The 16,252-nt window shown below is 34.8% G+C and overlaps 1 protein-coding gene across 1 annotated transcript in view; it reads left to right on the top strand.

Moving 5' to 3' along the window:
• Positions 1 to 16,252, top strand: part of BMPR2 (bone morphogenetic protein receptor type 2) — a 189,825-nt gene that overhangs the window by 149,416 nt on the left and 24,157 nt on the right. The window contains exons 4-9 of the mRNA XM_082630486.1: positions 1,893 to 2,003; positions 2,764 to 2,855; positions 4,903 to 5,133; positions 5,863 to 5,977; positions 11,302 to 11,462; positions 12,465 to 12,612. Coding sequence (XP_082486612.1) covers positions 1,893 to 2,003; positions 2,764 to 2,855; positions 4,903 to 5,133; positions 5,863 to 5,977; positions 11,302 to 11,462; positions 12,465 to 12,612 — 858 coding nt within the window. The remainder of the gene's footprint in view (positions 1 to 1,892; positions 2,004 to 2,763; positions 2,856 to 4,902; positions 5,134 to 5,862; positions 5,978 to 11,301; positions 11,463 to 12,464; positions 12,613 to 16,252) is intronic.

The following is a 16,252-nucleotide window of genomic DNA, read 5'->3' as shown; positions in this document are numbered from 1 at the left end:
TAAATTATGCCATCCTAGTGTATGTATGAAGTGATGTCTCACAGTAAAATGAGGTTTCCTCCTATAACTTATTCTATATGTTAAATTTATGTGCAATTATTAATATGTTAAAGTCTATTAAAATACAATAAATGTCCTTCAGATTAAGAGAGTATTATAGTACTTCAACAGATCCTTCTATAGAAATATTGTTTTGACATTTTAATATTAATCGTGCTTAATTTGAGACAGATACATTCATTTAGAACAGGAATGCCCATCAGAGGAACTCTTTGCCATGCTGGCTTTTGAGTTTGCCATAGAGCCTTCTAGTTTGATAGAATACATAATGTCCAAAGTGAAAAAGATTTAAAACACAATATGCTTGATTTTGACAGAGTGCAAAGAATGATTAAATAAAGATATTAGCAGTCATTAAGCCCAGTATCTGGTCATTATTATCAAATACTGCGTGAATACCTCCAGTTAAATGAATATGAACAGCTATCTCATAAGATAATTCATTCCTTTTTTTTTCTTTTTTAATTTTATTTTTGGCTGCGTTGGGTCTTCATTGCTGTGCGCAGGCTTTCTTTGGTTGTGGATATGGGGGCTACTCTTTGTTTTGGTCCGCGGGCTTCTCATGGCGGTGGTTTCTCCTTGTTGTGGAGCACGGGCTCTAGGCGTGCCAGCTTCAGTAGTTGTGGTACGTGGGCTCAGTAGTTGTGGCTTGCGGGCTGTATAGCACAGGCTCAGTAGTTGTGGCGCACGGGCTTAGTTGCTCCATAGCATGTGGGATCTTACTGGACCAGGGCTCGAACCTGTGTCCCCTGCATTGGCAGACGGATTCTTAACCATTGCGCTACCAGGGAAGTCCCATTCATTCCATTTTAGACAGCTCTGTTTATAAACTTAAGTTCTTCTGTATGCTAGGTTAATAACTGCTGTCCTTGAACAGATACTAATTGGATCTTGTTATTCTCTCTAGCTACAGGTCCATTTTTCCACATGAAGACAGCTACCATATCTCCTCAAGTTTTCTCTTTTTCTACATCTGACACTTCTAATTCTTTCTACCCATCACATTTCAGAGTTCTTATACCTTCACTGTTCTACTTGCTCTCTTCTGGATGTGCTCTAGTTTGTAGTCATCCATTCTAAAGGGTATTTCTCTAGACATTATCTGATCCAAAGAATGGAACTAACACATAAGATGGTTTGCATGCTCCTGATAGGCCTGTGATTTAGATATGTGTGTTCCCTTTCTGCAAGTGAATAAGCTTAGGCTCAGACAGGTTAAGGTATATTCCCAAGGTCATAGAATATGTGGAAGAATGGAGTTTAAATCCAGTTCAGGTTTAACTGTCTGTAAAGCTATACTCTTTTCGTTAATAATCATAATACCAATATTGATAAACATTTATTGCATAGGTAGAATATACTCAACACTGTACTAAGTACTTAGACTCCCACCTAAGCCTCACAGAAGACTTGTGAGGTAGAGATTACTATTTTTACAAATGAGAGAATTGAAGATCAGAAAATTCTAATAATTTTCTAAAGGCCACTGAGAGACTAGTGTAGTCAAGATTTAAAACCAAATGTGATTCCAAAGCTTGTTCTTTTAAATATTATACTGTTCTGTCTATGCTGTTTCATGATATAGTTGATATTTCAGTAATTAAGAGCACAACTACCAGGTGTTTCAGTGTTCTAGGTCTATATAAAATAATGCATATGATTAAAAATATACAATTTAAAGTTATTACACATTTATTATTAATTTTTCTTTCATTTCATTTGATGCAAAAACACTGCTGATTTGACTATATATTGATACAGCCTTTCTGTCAGTATTTAGCAAAATACCAAAAAGAAAGGGTGACTGTATTTAAAAATTTGTTTTCTTTTAGGTCCACCTCATTCATTTAACCGAGATGAGACAATAATCATTGCTTTGGCATCAGTCTCTGTATTAGCTGTTTTGATAGTTGCCTTATGCTTTGGATACAGGATGCTGACAGGTAAAAATATAATGTTTTGTTTTGTTATTTATTGAACATGTCATTTAATCAGAATTGATTTTATTTAAAAAAAATTCATCATGGTAAAAAACATCTCTGTGCTGTGGTAACCCCAGAGTCATCCTTCTCTCTTAAACTTTTTGTCCTAGTTTTTATGAAAGGTTTCAAACATATACAAAATATCTATTACCCAGCTTCAATGAGTATCACATCTGTATATTATCTATAGCCCCACTCACCACATGCTTCCATGCCACTGGACTATTTTGAAATAAATTGAAGGTATAACTTATCTGTAAATATTTTAGTATTATCTCTGAAATATAAAGACTTAAAATATATATAACCACAATACCATTTTCACATCTAAAAATAACAGTAATTCCTAAGTATCATCAACTGTCTAGTTGGTTCTCATAAACTTTAGATTTGACAACCGTTTTAGGAAATCAGCACCCATTCATTCATTTGAATAACTTTAATAAAACCTTCTTTAATGTTTCTGCATATTTCTTAGGGTTTTATACTGGGTGTATTACTGGAACAATCTCCCAGAATTCAGCTTTTGTGTTATTCATTTTTCATCTTCATTTATAGATGATTCCTAGTTTAGTAAATAGTTTTATTCCCATTGATGTAAGGCATAAGTCTTGCTGTCCTCTGTAGGTCTTTTTTCAACTGTAATATATTAAAAAGTGTAATAAAGATTTTCATTTTAAGAGAACCACACATTAGCAGGTTCTTTTTCCTATTCCTCTAGGAGACCGTAAACAAGGTCTTCACAGTATGAACATGATGGAGGCAGCAGCATCAGAGCCCTCTCTTGACCTAGATAATCTGAAACTGTTGGAGGTAAGATTGCTTTCAGATTACGGACTGTTTTTTCTGCTCTCATAGTATATCTGAGACAGTTATTTCATTAACTCATTCATTTATTCAACAAGCATTTATTATCAATTTTGTGCCAAGGCCTATTCTAGGCACTGAGAATGTTGGTGAACAATACAGATACATGAGGCTTATATTCTAGTGAGAGAGAGGCTACAAGAGGTTAAATAAATGAAAGTACAGTTGACCCTTGAACAACACGGTTTTGAACCGAATGGGTCCACTCATACACAGATTTTTTTCAATAGTAGATACTGCAGTACTACACCATCCACAGTTGGTTGAATCTGCAAATGTAGAACCATGGACACAGAGGAACCATGTATATATGAAGGGTCAACTATAAGCTATACATGGATTTTGGACTATGTGGAGGGGTTGGTGTCCCTAATCCTCACATTGTTCAGAGGTCAACTGTATATTTCAAGTAGTAGTAAGTGCGATGGAGAAAAAAAAGCAAATGAGATAAGAAAGTTATAGAAAAGGGGTTATTAAAGAAAATATATTTAGAAAGGAGATGATCTTTGCATACAGACTTGAACAAGAGTATGGGAATAAAGACATATCAAATTCTGAGAAAAATGTGCTAGGCAAGCAATTCACAGTAGATGCTCAATAAATATTCCTTGTCTGTGTATATATTGTATATTGTATAGGTACATACGAATATTATGTTTTGTATAGAATTAAATTTTCATTTGGTAATATCTCAGAACCTGTGTTAAAAGTCTTACCATGATGAATGTTTTTATGATCTTTATTAGGATAAATTAACTAAACCAGAGACTGCTAAATAATAGAACTGGTAGATTTGGTTATATGAAACATTTTAAGAACCTTCCATTTGGGAGAAAAATATAATAAAAGTTAAAAGCAAAATTTTAAAAAGGTATTTCAACACATAAACAATTGATAAAGAGATGGTAGAAATCAACATGAAATCAACAGTCTATCAAAAATAAACAAAAGAGATGAATTATCAATTCACAGAAGAAGTAAGTATGCCTAGTAAATGTATAATAAGATGTCCAATTTACTAAACTGGAAAAAATACTAATTAAAACCATTAGGATTTTATCCTGGACTGAGTAAAAGAAACACTCCCAAGCATTGCTGATTTAACTTTATATTGATACAGCCTTTCTAAAGGGCAGTCTGTTTGTTAAAATTTAAATTAGAAATAGTGAATGAAATATAACAAATATCCTTAAATGGTAAATCCCTAACCTTTTTTCAGTAAAAAGTCAGAGAAATCCCAGAAGCCAAAAATGAAGAGAACAGTTGCATCTTGCTGGGGTTTTTTTGAGTTATTTTTTACTGTACTGTATTGTACTAGATATTGTGAATGTCATATTGTGGAGACCCTGTGTTCTGTTAGGTTCTTCTAAAGTGTGTTCATTTCGTTGTTTATTTTAGTAGGTGATTAACTTGGTTGGACATATTGCAAACTCATCTCTTGAGCTGAAGTTTAGTTTTTATCTTTAGCTGGAGTCTGTCACATGCATTAGTTGGGTTTCCAACTCTCTGACTCTCCTTTTTGGGATTCTCCCTTCATTTTCCATGCTGTGGTTGCCCCAAATTCTGTTCCCTGCTTCCTGAAGCCAGAAAGATTTTCTATCACAGTTTTTGCTCCACTACGCAGTGCAGATTTCAGCCTGCTCACAGGCTTAAGCTATAAAAATAAGTAGCTCACCCTATGCCATTCCTTTCTTCCAAGTGTTGACTCCCCTCAGAACCTATCTACTTTTGTTCATTCTCCAGCATTTTTAGATTTCTTTTTAAAAATATTGTTCAGAGTTTATAGTTGTCATCTGAGGGAGGGCTGGGTCTGGTAGGAGTTTCTGAGCCATATAAGATGCCAAATTTATTATTTTCTTGACAATGGAGTTACTCAAACTAAGCAATAGAGACCTGGTTGCATACATATGGATTTTATACTTTATTATTTAGTAAATTTGATCGTTAAGTTGTGATGAAATAATATCTTGCTTTCTTCAAAACAAATTTACAGCTGATTGGCCGGGGTCGATATGGAGCCGTATATAAAGGTTCCTTAGATGAACGTCCAGTTGCTGTAAAAGTGTTTTCCTTTGCAAACCGTCAGAATTTTATCAATGAGAAGAACATTTACAGAGTGCCTTTGATGGAACATGACAACATTGCTCGCTTTATAGTTGGAGATGAGAGAGTCACTGCAGATGGACGCATGGAGTATTTGCTTGTGATGGAATATTATCCCAATGTAAGTTCTTCATAAAAAAATATACTGACATTTATGTCAGTCAGATTTGTAGGAGGACCCCGGTTATGTAGAGTGTTGCTGGTTTGCAAACTGGTTATTAATGGTCTACAATGACATAAGGATTTTACTCCAGAATGTGAATGAAACTGTTTAGTCCCTACGCACTCACGTCACTCTGTCTCTGTCTCTGTCTGTCTCTCTCTCTCAGCAAGACTTTCTTGATGAAGGAAGCAGTGCTTTGATTGACATTTATTCTGATACATGCTTCTTATCCCAGACTGGTAATAAATAGTTTGTAGATGAGCACCTGGAGTAGCACTGACACATATATATTTACAAAAGCCTTCTGTTTTCTACTTGTAAAACATAACAGTATAATTTATATTTGTACTGGTATGAGATACAGTGTAAAGAAAGAGTTGAAAATACTTTTTTGTGTGTCTTAAGTTGATAAATAAAAGAAGCGTTTAAAATGAAATAACCATTCATAATTTTTAATATTGGAGAAATAAAAATTGATAATGTCTAAATTCTCTTTTCCATCCTCTCCTCCTCTCTCTACCTATAGAAATGTCTTTTCTTACTTCAAGATTCTGAAATGTTATAATTCATTAGATCTCCTTTGAATCCTAACATGCAAATCCTTTTTACAGCTGCTAACTTACCTCCTCGTGTTCAAGTAAAGTAATTCTACTTTTTTCCCCTTTTTACTTTTTCCCCTCCATACAGGGATCTCTATGCAAGTATTTAAGTCTCCATACAAGTGACTGGGTAAGCTCTTGCCGTCTGGCTCATTCTGTGACTAGAGGACTGGCTTATCTTCATACAGAATTACCACGAGGAGGTAAGACAATGAATAGAAGATGCATGACAACCATGTGGGGCCAGAATTCACAAAGGGAAATCTTATTCATATCTTTAAAGTAAAAGTATATTTTATATTATAGCAGATGTATTATCAGCCAGTTGTTTACAAGATCTAGCGTGAGGAAATATATTTGAAATTTAACAAGAAGAATAAGAAAAAGAACTTCAGTTCTCTAGAGGGGTCATGGATTCCATTGCGATTTTGATTAAAGCTCTGAACACTCCCCCTGTAAAGATAGACGTATGGGCATACTTTAAAAAAATACTGTTTTGATTGTAGGGGTTCTCAGAGCCTTTGAAGTTCATCTATGGACCTAGGTTAAGAACCTCTTAGCTAGACTGTGTTGTATTTTCCTTGTATTTATTTTGCTTATTTAAATGAACTACAAATGCGTTATCACTTCTTTACACATGAATTCCATTGGTTGGTTGGTCTTTAGTGTAAAACCCAAATGTATCTTTTGATAAATCAGTGCTTCTCTTAGCTAGAATTAGGCTTCTTCAAATTTATCAGGGAGAAAAAAGTAACAGGTTTCAATGAAGATGACATTTTTTTTTCTTTCTCATGTAAGAATCTGAAGAGAGACAGTCTAACGTTTTTTGGCAGCACCATAATATTATCAGGGCCCCAGGCTCCTCTATTTCTCCTCCATTACTCTTTATATGTGGCTTGTTTTCAAGGTCACCTCATTGTCCATCATGCTGTATGCTAATCAGCAGAGAAAAGGAAAGTAGAAGGAATTCCCTCCTTTTACCTCGAGAAGTCCCACTCTTGTGCTTATGTTTTGTTTCCCAGAACTTAGTCCATGCTTTCCTACCACACTTAGCTGCAAGGGATGCTTTTGAATATAGCCTGTTTTTGTTTTTGTTTAGCTGGGTGCATTGCTGCCTCAGATAACACAGGGTTCTATTACTAAATAGGAAGAGGAGAACGCATGGTGAGGAGTAAGGCTTCGCCAGTGTGTCAGTACCGGGTGGTTATGTTCCTTGCCATAACTACGGTTTATATTCAGCCTTTATGTACATTTTTGCTAGTTTTTCAAAGCATCTTTTTAATATATTTGCTTTTTCACTTTGTTTCAATATACACCTCACATCACAGGCACCTCTAAATTAGCTTTGCTGTGAAAATCCGTCTTTGCATTTTCATCCCATACAGCAATTTTCTTGTCATGCATTTTTTTCAGTACCTCTGACCTCTATAATGAAGAGAATATTTAATGTAACAATTTCTTAGATCTTTGTTCCATTGTATGATAGCATGGATCATCTTTTCTATCTGCTGCTTCATATATAAATAATTTCTCCTGAATAATTTATCAGTTCATTTATCTTGACATCTTGCTTTTCCTGAATACAGAATTGACCAATGTTATTGCCTGTGTCAGCAACTTGATGCACTTACTTTAGTGCTTTAGCTCATTAACCATTTGTACTGTGTTTCCTTATTCTTAAATATCATAACTCTTTTAAAGAGCTGGCTTAGCACAGAACTTAAAATACCATCCTAATCCCCCTTTTCAAGGCTTGCATGATTCAATAAGGTTTCTAGTCAAACATTGGCTGAAAAGAGTGATTGCCATCAAATATGAGTTTTATTTAAACACAGATATTATTCTAAAACATTACCTAATATTATCACTAAATAGTTAACCATTTTAAAAAATGCGTATCTATATGCTATTGTAAAAAACATAAGTATAATAGCTATTTGAATTTTTGGTTTTACCTAATTATTTAAAAAATATTCCATACCTCACACCAGTCAGAATGGCCCTCATCAAAAAGTCTGCAAGTAATAAATGCTGGAGAGGGTGTGAAGAAAAAGGAACCCTCCTACACTGCTGGTAGGAATGTAAATTGGTATAGCCATTATGGAGAACAGTATGTAGGTTCCTTAAAAAACTAAAAATAGAGGTACCATATGATCCAGCAATCTCACTTCTGGGCACATACCTGGAGAAAATATAATTTGAAAAGATACATGCACCCCAATGTTTGTTGCAGTACTATTTACAATAGCCAAGCAACAGATGTCCATCGACAGATGAATGGATAAAGATGTGGTATATATATATAAAGGGAATATTACTCAACCATAATATAATGCCATTTACAGCAACATGGATGGACCTAGAGATTATCATACTAAGTGAAGTAAGCCAGAGAAAGACAAATATCATATATCACTTATATGTAGAATTTGCAAAAAAAAAAAAAGATACAAATGAACTTATTTACAAAACAGAAATAGACCCACAGACATAGAAAACAAATGTATAGTTACCAAAGGGGAAGGGGGAGAGGGATAAATCAGGAGGATGGAATTAACATATACACACTACTATATGTAACATAGGTAACCAACAAGGACCTACTGCATAGCACAGGGAGCTATACTCAATATTTTGTAATAACCTATAAAGGAAAATTATCTGAAAAAGAATATATGTGTGTGTGTGTGTGTGTGTGTGTGTGTATGCATGTATATGTATAACTGAATCACTGCTGTACACCTGAAACTAACATGACATTGTAAATGACTATATTTCAATAATAAATAAATATTCCAACTATACTGTACTATTTCAAAACATTTAAAGTGACATTTCACTTTTTTTCAGAGAACTCTATTCTTCCCGGTATCTTCAGATACAACTTTGCTATTTGGCATACAAATTTTGTAGTAAGGAATAATACTGTTATTATTTATTCAGCTATTTTTTGCTTCAGAAGAAGTAGGAATTGAACCTGTTTATTTGTAATTGGTTCTCCCTATGAATTTTTTTCCTAATGATAATGTCAGTATAACATTATCATGGAAAAAGTCTAGCAAAGAAAGAACATACATAGATCACTTAAATCTATAACTAGAAAATTACTACTAACTAGTTTATGTACATCTTTCCAGTTCCTTTGCTGTGTGTGTGTGTGTCTGTGTGTGTGTGTGTGTTTATGCAAATATCCACAGAGAGACTATTTTGTGTTCAGGTTTTATTTTTTAACATAATTAAAATAATATTGTGTCCCACTTTGCTTTAAGAAATTTGCCAAGGTGCTACTGCCCAGGGAAAAATCATTACATGCTTGGCCCCCCCTTTCTACGAACCACAACCCCTTCCCCAATAAAAAAAAATTAAAATGAATATTGAGGGGAACTTTAAGGGGAAAAGACTCAAAAAGGTGGTCTATAGTTCCACCCTCTGCATTGGTGATGAATCCTCTCTTGTCTCTTCCTTTTTCTTTTTTTCTTTTTCCTTATTTCCTCCCTCGCTTCCTTCCTCCTTTGCTTCCTCCCTCTCCTCTTTTCTTTTTTCCTTTTTTTTTTTTTTTTTTTGCGGTACACGGGCCTCTCACTGTTGTGGCCTCTCCCGTTGCGGAGCATAGGCTCCGGATGCGCAGGCTCAGCGGCCATGGCTCACGGGCCCAGCCACTCCGCAGCATGTGGGATCTTCCCAGACCGGGGCACAAACCCGCGTCCCCTGCATTGGCGGACTCCCAACCACTGTGCCACCAGGGAAGCCCCCTCTTTTCTTTTCATTTCTTTTGTTTCCTTTTTTAATAGTAGCAGAAAGTATTATCCTGTTTTCCCCTCTGGCTGGCTGACTGACTGACTCATTTTACAGTCTTCACATTATTAACCTGGTTTCCCTTATGTGTGAGATATTTTAGTCTAAGTATTGCTTTGGTGTTAGTATACAAACATTTTCCAGTGTCTCTATAAATTTTCTTATATAAATATCAGCTCGAGATTATACCACATATACTTATGTTGTGGTTTTATCCAGAGTAAGAAATGTAGCTCTGTTAGGGGTTGAATGAGCCATGTTAGTACATACTTCGGAAGGCTGGACCGGGAAGAGGAGCAAATGAGAAAGAAGTCAATTTTTAGAAAAAGAAACCTGGTAACTGCTATTTTTCTTCTAGTTGTGCTATTGCCTACCCCCACCCCACCCCCCGCCCCCAATAGGAAAGGAATCATTATCTTCTGTCTTTAGTTTCATTGATGGTGAAATTGAAGTCTAATACATGTTAATAAGAGTAATAAATGTAAATACTGAGTCTTTTTGTGCCTAAATATAAACACTCTCAACTTATCGTTGACTTTGTTCTGATTGCTCTATTTCTTTCTATACCTGAGGAGTTATTTTAAATTTTGTGAATGGTACTTTAGAATCTTTTTCTTTTCAAGAGCTACGGTTTTATTTCAATATAAGATTTATATAAGGTTTTCTTTTTTAAAAATTTTATTGGAGTATCGTTGATTTACAATGTTGTGTTAACTTTTCCTGTACAACAAAGTGACTCAGCTATACATATATATATTCTTTTTCATATTCTTTTCCATTATGGTTTATCACAGGATATTGAATATAGTTCCCTGTTCTATACAGTAGGATCTTGTTGTTTTCCCATCCTATATATAATAGTTTGCATCTGCTAATCCCAAACTCTCAATCCGTTCCTCCCCCTCCCACCCGCCAAGGTTTTCTTATAAAGAGGAAAAGAATTATGATTTTGGTTAGGGGCTTAGGTTGGATATATTCTTTCACTCAGCAAGCATTTACTGTGTGCCATGCCTTTTGAATTCAGGCAAAACATGTTCTCTCTCTGCCTACATGGATCATTTAGTCTTCTGATTAAAAAGTAATAGAATGAGTATAATAGTGTTTTGTTTCTTTGTAAAATCAGAAAACAGCTACCAGCCCATTGCAAAACTGTTTCTAGTTTGATTTGAAGAACTGTGGTGGGCTTAGATACATGGCTAAGCCTCAGGACAAAACTGGGATTTTCTGTCATAGGTTTGATTTGATAAGCTGTAAGAGAATACTGTAAAATACATATACCAATTTTGGAGCCATTCAGTTTTTCAGTGATAATTGTTTTAGATAAGTTGACTTTTTATTGTTTTTTATGCAAGATATTCCTTTCTCTTTTGCCTCCTTTTGCTACTCTAGAAATGAAAAGGAAAAAAAAAGTACATGTTAAAATTAGAAGCAACAGCCTCTTGGCTATTAATTGCAGCTGAATGTTTATGCAGCTGAATCTTTAGAGCTTAATTAATTATAGTTCCAACAGGAGTTATGTTGTGAAATATACCGAAAATAGTGGGGATTGTGAGTTGAAATTTTGATTTCTTATGTCCTTTTTTGCTGTTGGAAAATTAATGGGCAGAAAAATAACACTATCTTCTATATTTATATAGCCCCTATATTTATATAGAAGGTAATACTTCATGCTCATTTCATGTCCAGTAGTGCTATTTAAGCATTAATAAATATTTGAAAATTATCCAAACAGATCACTATAAACCTGCGATTTCCCATCGAGATTTAAATAGCAGAAATGTTCTGGTGAAAAATGATGGAACCTGTGTTATTAGTGACTTTGGGTTGTCCATGAAGCTGACTGGAAATAGACTGGTGCGCCCAGGGGAGGAAGATAATGCAGCCATAAGTGAGGTGAGTGTATACAAAAGGTATCACACTGACATATTTTTAAAACATAATAAATTGTATTTAAGAATCCACTAACTACTCAGGACAGTTATCCTTATCCAAGCGTAGCATATTAGGAATTACAAAATTAAGATATACAGAAGACATTGCATGAAGTTCATCACTTCATTGTGGAAATCACTGCCATTCCAACTCATTTTTGTCAATATTAGTAGGAATGCTATTGAATAGGATGAATATATCACAGTTTAATTATTTTAAAAGGGTATTTTTTTTGAAAGAAAAAATTGCTAAGGTGAATTTTATTAAAATTTAAAACTTCTGCTCTGCAAAAGGCAGTGTTAAGAGAATGAAAAAAACAAGCCATAGACTGGGAGAAAATATTTGCAAAACACATATCTGATAAAGGACTTGTATCCAGAATATAAAAGAACTCTTAAAACTCAACAGTAAGAAGACAAACAAGCCAATTAAAAAATAGAAGATCTGAACAGACACCTTACCGGAGAAGTTTTACAGATGGCAAATAAACATATAAAAGTTACTCAACATCATTCCTCATTAGAGAACTGCAAATCCAAACAAGATTCCATTACATTCAGATGTTAAAAAAAACCCAATAATATCAAATGCTGGTGAAGATGTGGAGCAACAGCAACTCATTCATTGTTGGTGGGAATGCAAAAGGGTTATAGCCACTTTGGAAGACATAGTCTTCCAGGAATTTACCCAATTGAGTTGACAACTTATATTCACACAGAAACCTGTACATAAACGTTTTAGCAGCTTTATTCATAATTGCCAAAAACTGAGAGCAACCAAGATGTCCTAAAATGGGTATTTTATTTATTAAAAATTTGGTATAGAAAGACTCAGTGACATGCTTAGGTTCAAATAACATTGACATATTGTTGACCTGAAATTTATGTATAACTTGTGGTCTAATGTATGCCCTTCAGAATATGCTACATTCTTTTTCTGAAATAAATCACTCTAATTTATCAGGTTGGCACAATCAGATATATGGCACCAGAAGTTCTAGAAGGAGCCGTGAACCTGAGGGACTGTGAATCAGCTTTGAAACAAGTAGATATGTATGCACTTGGACTAATTTATTGGGAGATATTTATGAGATGTACAGACCTCTTCCCAGGTAAGGGAACTGCTGTCAAAAATTGATGTATGTTTTGAAGTGAAGCAGTTATATTTTTTTCTACCTATATTAAATAAGTCAACTTTGATGTGTTTGTACTTTCATTTAAACCTTTAGCTCACTGCCATCTAGTGTTCAGAAACATTACTAGCAGAAGGATGTGAATCAGGAAAAACTTTTTAGAAAGGACTCCAGGTTTGCATCTGAGTATAATTTAATTAATTGCTCATAATAGCTTATCTGTGTTCAGGTTGGTCTCTCATTGCTTTAGCAGTCATTGTTTTCCTTACACAACCTTTGAGCATTTGAGAAGCTGCACTTAACAGTGTTTCCTGAATTGACCCAGTAAGGAATTAGAAGTAATGAATTATCCATTGGAACACTTTTTTCTTCCTGTCTTTTTTTTTTTTTTTTGCTGTACGCGGGCCTCTCACTGCTGTGGCCTCTCCCGTTGCGGAGCACAGGCTCCGGACGCGCAGGCTCAGCGGCCATGGCTCACGGGCCCAGCCGCTCCGCGGCATATGGGATCCTCCCAGACCGGGGCACGAACCCGTATCCCCTGCATCGGCAGGCGGACTCTCAACCACTGCGCCACCAGGGAGGCCCCTTCCTGTCTTTTTTTCATTCTCCTTTTCCTCCTTTTTAAAAAACTTCTCCCTTGTCATCATGCCTTCCTGCCTACCTTCCTTCCTTTCATGAAAGAACACTCATTTAATGTGAATGCTTATTTGAGGCTTACTTGAAATAGCCAAATAATTGTATATTTTTTCTCCTTTTGTTAAGATTACATCACTGTCACTTTGATATAAAAATTTAAAGTAATTACCAATATGTGCACTGCACCCTTATAGGTGGTGTACAAAATGATTTGACATAAATGGTCTTTATCTTATAGGAATAACCACATTAAAAGCATAAGAAAAGGATATAAAGTCAGTTAAACCAGCATTGGACAAATTTATGAAATGGAACCATTTAATAAAAACAGATTAGTAGTGGGGTTGCATTTTTTTGCTTTAAAAACAGTAAGCATTTAACAATAGTTTAATTTTAAAATATAATGAAATAAATTAATAATTATTTAGATTACTTACACATCCATCAGTTATTACTTAGGAGTATATTTTCCAGTTAATTGGAAGTACGGAGTACTCAAAGTGTTTTTCTGGAAACAGCAGTGACTGCAGTAGTATCACATATTATTGGAACCATGGAACTTTTAATTTCTATCATTGGAACTTTGGCCACATATTTTTAAAAAATCCTAATCCAGAATTTCTGGTTTTTAGAAGCATGTCTGACTAAAATGATTCTTGTATCAGCTTTAGTTAGTACATTGCTGTCAGCAACATTTTTTGAACAATTACTGATTCAAAGAATATCTATTGCTTTTGGACTGAAAAATAATAAAATGCAATATCAGATGTTTGAAAAATAAAAGACAATTGAATCTTATTTGAAGAATATTATTATAATAGAAATATAGGATGAATTGAAATAGTACTAGAAAGAGTTTAAAAAGGAAAAAGAAATTGGGGGTTACTTTTAAATGTATACAGAATTTCAGTTTAGGAAGATGGAAAAAGTTCTGGAGATGGATGCACAACATTGTGAATGCCCCTAGTGCCACAGAACTGTACACTCAGAAATGGTTAAAATGGTAAATTTTATGTTATGTACATTTAACCAAAATTTAAAATAAAAATAAAGCAAAAAGAAGAGAGTTGCAATAAGATACCCTGTAATCTTGGGTATGGAAATGGGGAGGAAGAGGCATATGTGAGAGAAAATGTAGAAAAGGAAGCTGTGGTTTTGGTTAGCTATTGGAAGATAGTCTAGGGAGTTGAGAAATATTGAGAGGTCTGAGAAATAGGGTGGCAGCCAGGAGCTTAGGAAAGAGTACTGGTTTACATTGGAAAGATGTGTTAATTGTGGGAACTTTTGGGTGGGGTATTGATAGACAACTCAAAAAATTGTTATTGAAGAACTTAATGAAGAATTTAAGATTAAAATGATATCTGGGAATTACCTACATAGAGATGGTAATTGAGAATTTATAAGTGGATGCAGTCCCCTAAAAGAATAAATGAAGAGAGAGAAACGTTGGTGAGTAAAGACTGAATATTAGGTGACCTCCCCCTCCCCCATCATAGGAAGACAAATGGACACAGAAGACAAATGGACAGAAAAATAGTGAGGAAACTGAGAAATCTTAGTATCTTGGAAGTCAGTGTTAGAAAGTATTAAGAACCAATATTAGTAGAAACATGTAATTGAAAGGTCAAAAGGAAGTGGAACTGAGGAAGGATCTTGGAATTTGAATAGGAGGAGGTCATTGGTATTCTTGGAGTTTCTGTGGAATAGGGAAGACAGAAATATTACAGGGTGTAGGAGGAAAAGAGTGCTAAAAAAAGCACAGGCAGAGGATACAGGGTACTCCTAAAATTTTTAACAGTGAAATGGGGTGTAAATTGAAAAAAAGTATTCCACAAACATATGAATAAGCCTAAAGAATAGCATATATTAGTGGAAAAATTCTTATAAGATATTTTTTTTGTTTTGTTTTGGGTTTTTTTGCAGTACACGGGCCTCTCACTACTGTGGCCTCTCCCGTTGCGGAGCACAGGCTCCGGACGCGCAGCCTCAGTGGCCATGGCTCACGGGCCCAGCCACTCTGTGACATGTGGGATCCTCCTGGACCGGGAGGCGAACCCGTGTCCCCTGCATCGGCAGGCGGACTCCCAACCACTGCGCCGCCAGGGAAGCCCTAAAATATTTTTTAAACTGCTATGATAGAACTCCAAATGCAAGACATGCTTTTATTATTGTTCCATTTTATTGAATGGAAGCAGTTTGTTATAAAGACTGCCTCTCTCTGTAAAATATTAACAATATAAATGAATTAGGATCTATATTACAAAGGAAGAGCAGGAAGGAAGGAAGAAAAACAGAAGGCAAGAGAAAGAAAAAGGAGGAAGAGAACAAGCATAATTTAAGAAGGGAATTAAAACGTTCCTAACTGCTTAGAGACATAATTAACAAGTAACAGATGAGAACCATGAAGATTTAGTAGAAATTTGATAATTCTTAATGTCATTCCATTTCCAAAACAAGATTGTGCATCAGTTTTATTTAGCAGGTTTTCTAATTATAATTTACACCCGATTAAAACAAATAAGTAAAATTGTGTTAAATATTTATTTATTCTACTGAAGAGCATTTGAAGAAAAAATAGCACTTGGAAGGTATGTATGTGTGTTGTGTATATGTCTCAGAAAGACAGAAGAGATATATTAGTAAGTATCTTACAGTTCACAGATGGTATGGGTTGAGGGTTTATCATATGAGATTTCATGAAAGAAAGTGGTACACTAACTGGCAGGATGAAATACTTTAGTTTTGTCTTTCAAGTTCAGTGTTGATGGTTATTGATCAGAAATAAGTATCTGCTTAAACTTTTAAAGAATATGTGAAAATACCATTTGTATCTATAGATAGTGCAATATTCCAAAAACTTTGGGCTATGCTACATAAATTATAGAATTACTCTTTGTAAATCTTTTTTAATATTGGTGGAGGGCAAGTGTATAGGTTTTTTGTTTTTGAATATTCAGATTGAAGCATAAAACTTCAATTACAT

The sequence above is a fragment of the Mesoplodon mirus genome (assembly GCF_964341445.2).
Source record: "Mesoplodon mirus genome assembly, chromosome: 8".
NCBI classification, from domain to species: domain Eukaryota; kingdom Metazoa; phylum Chordata; class Mammalia; order Artiodactyla; family Ziphiidae; genus Mesoplodon; species Mesoplodon mirus.
The sequence above is the reverse complement of the archived record's forward strand: the minus strand, read 5'-3'. Positions and strand labels throughout refer to the sequence as shown.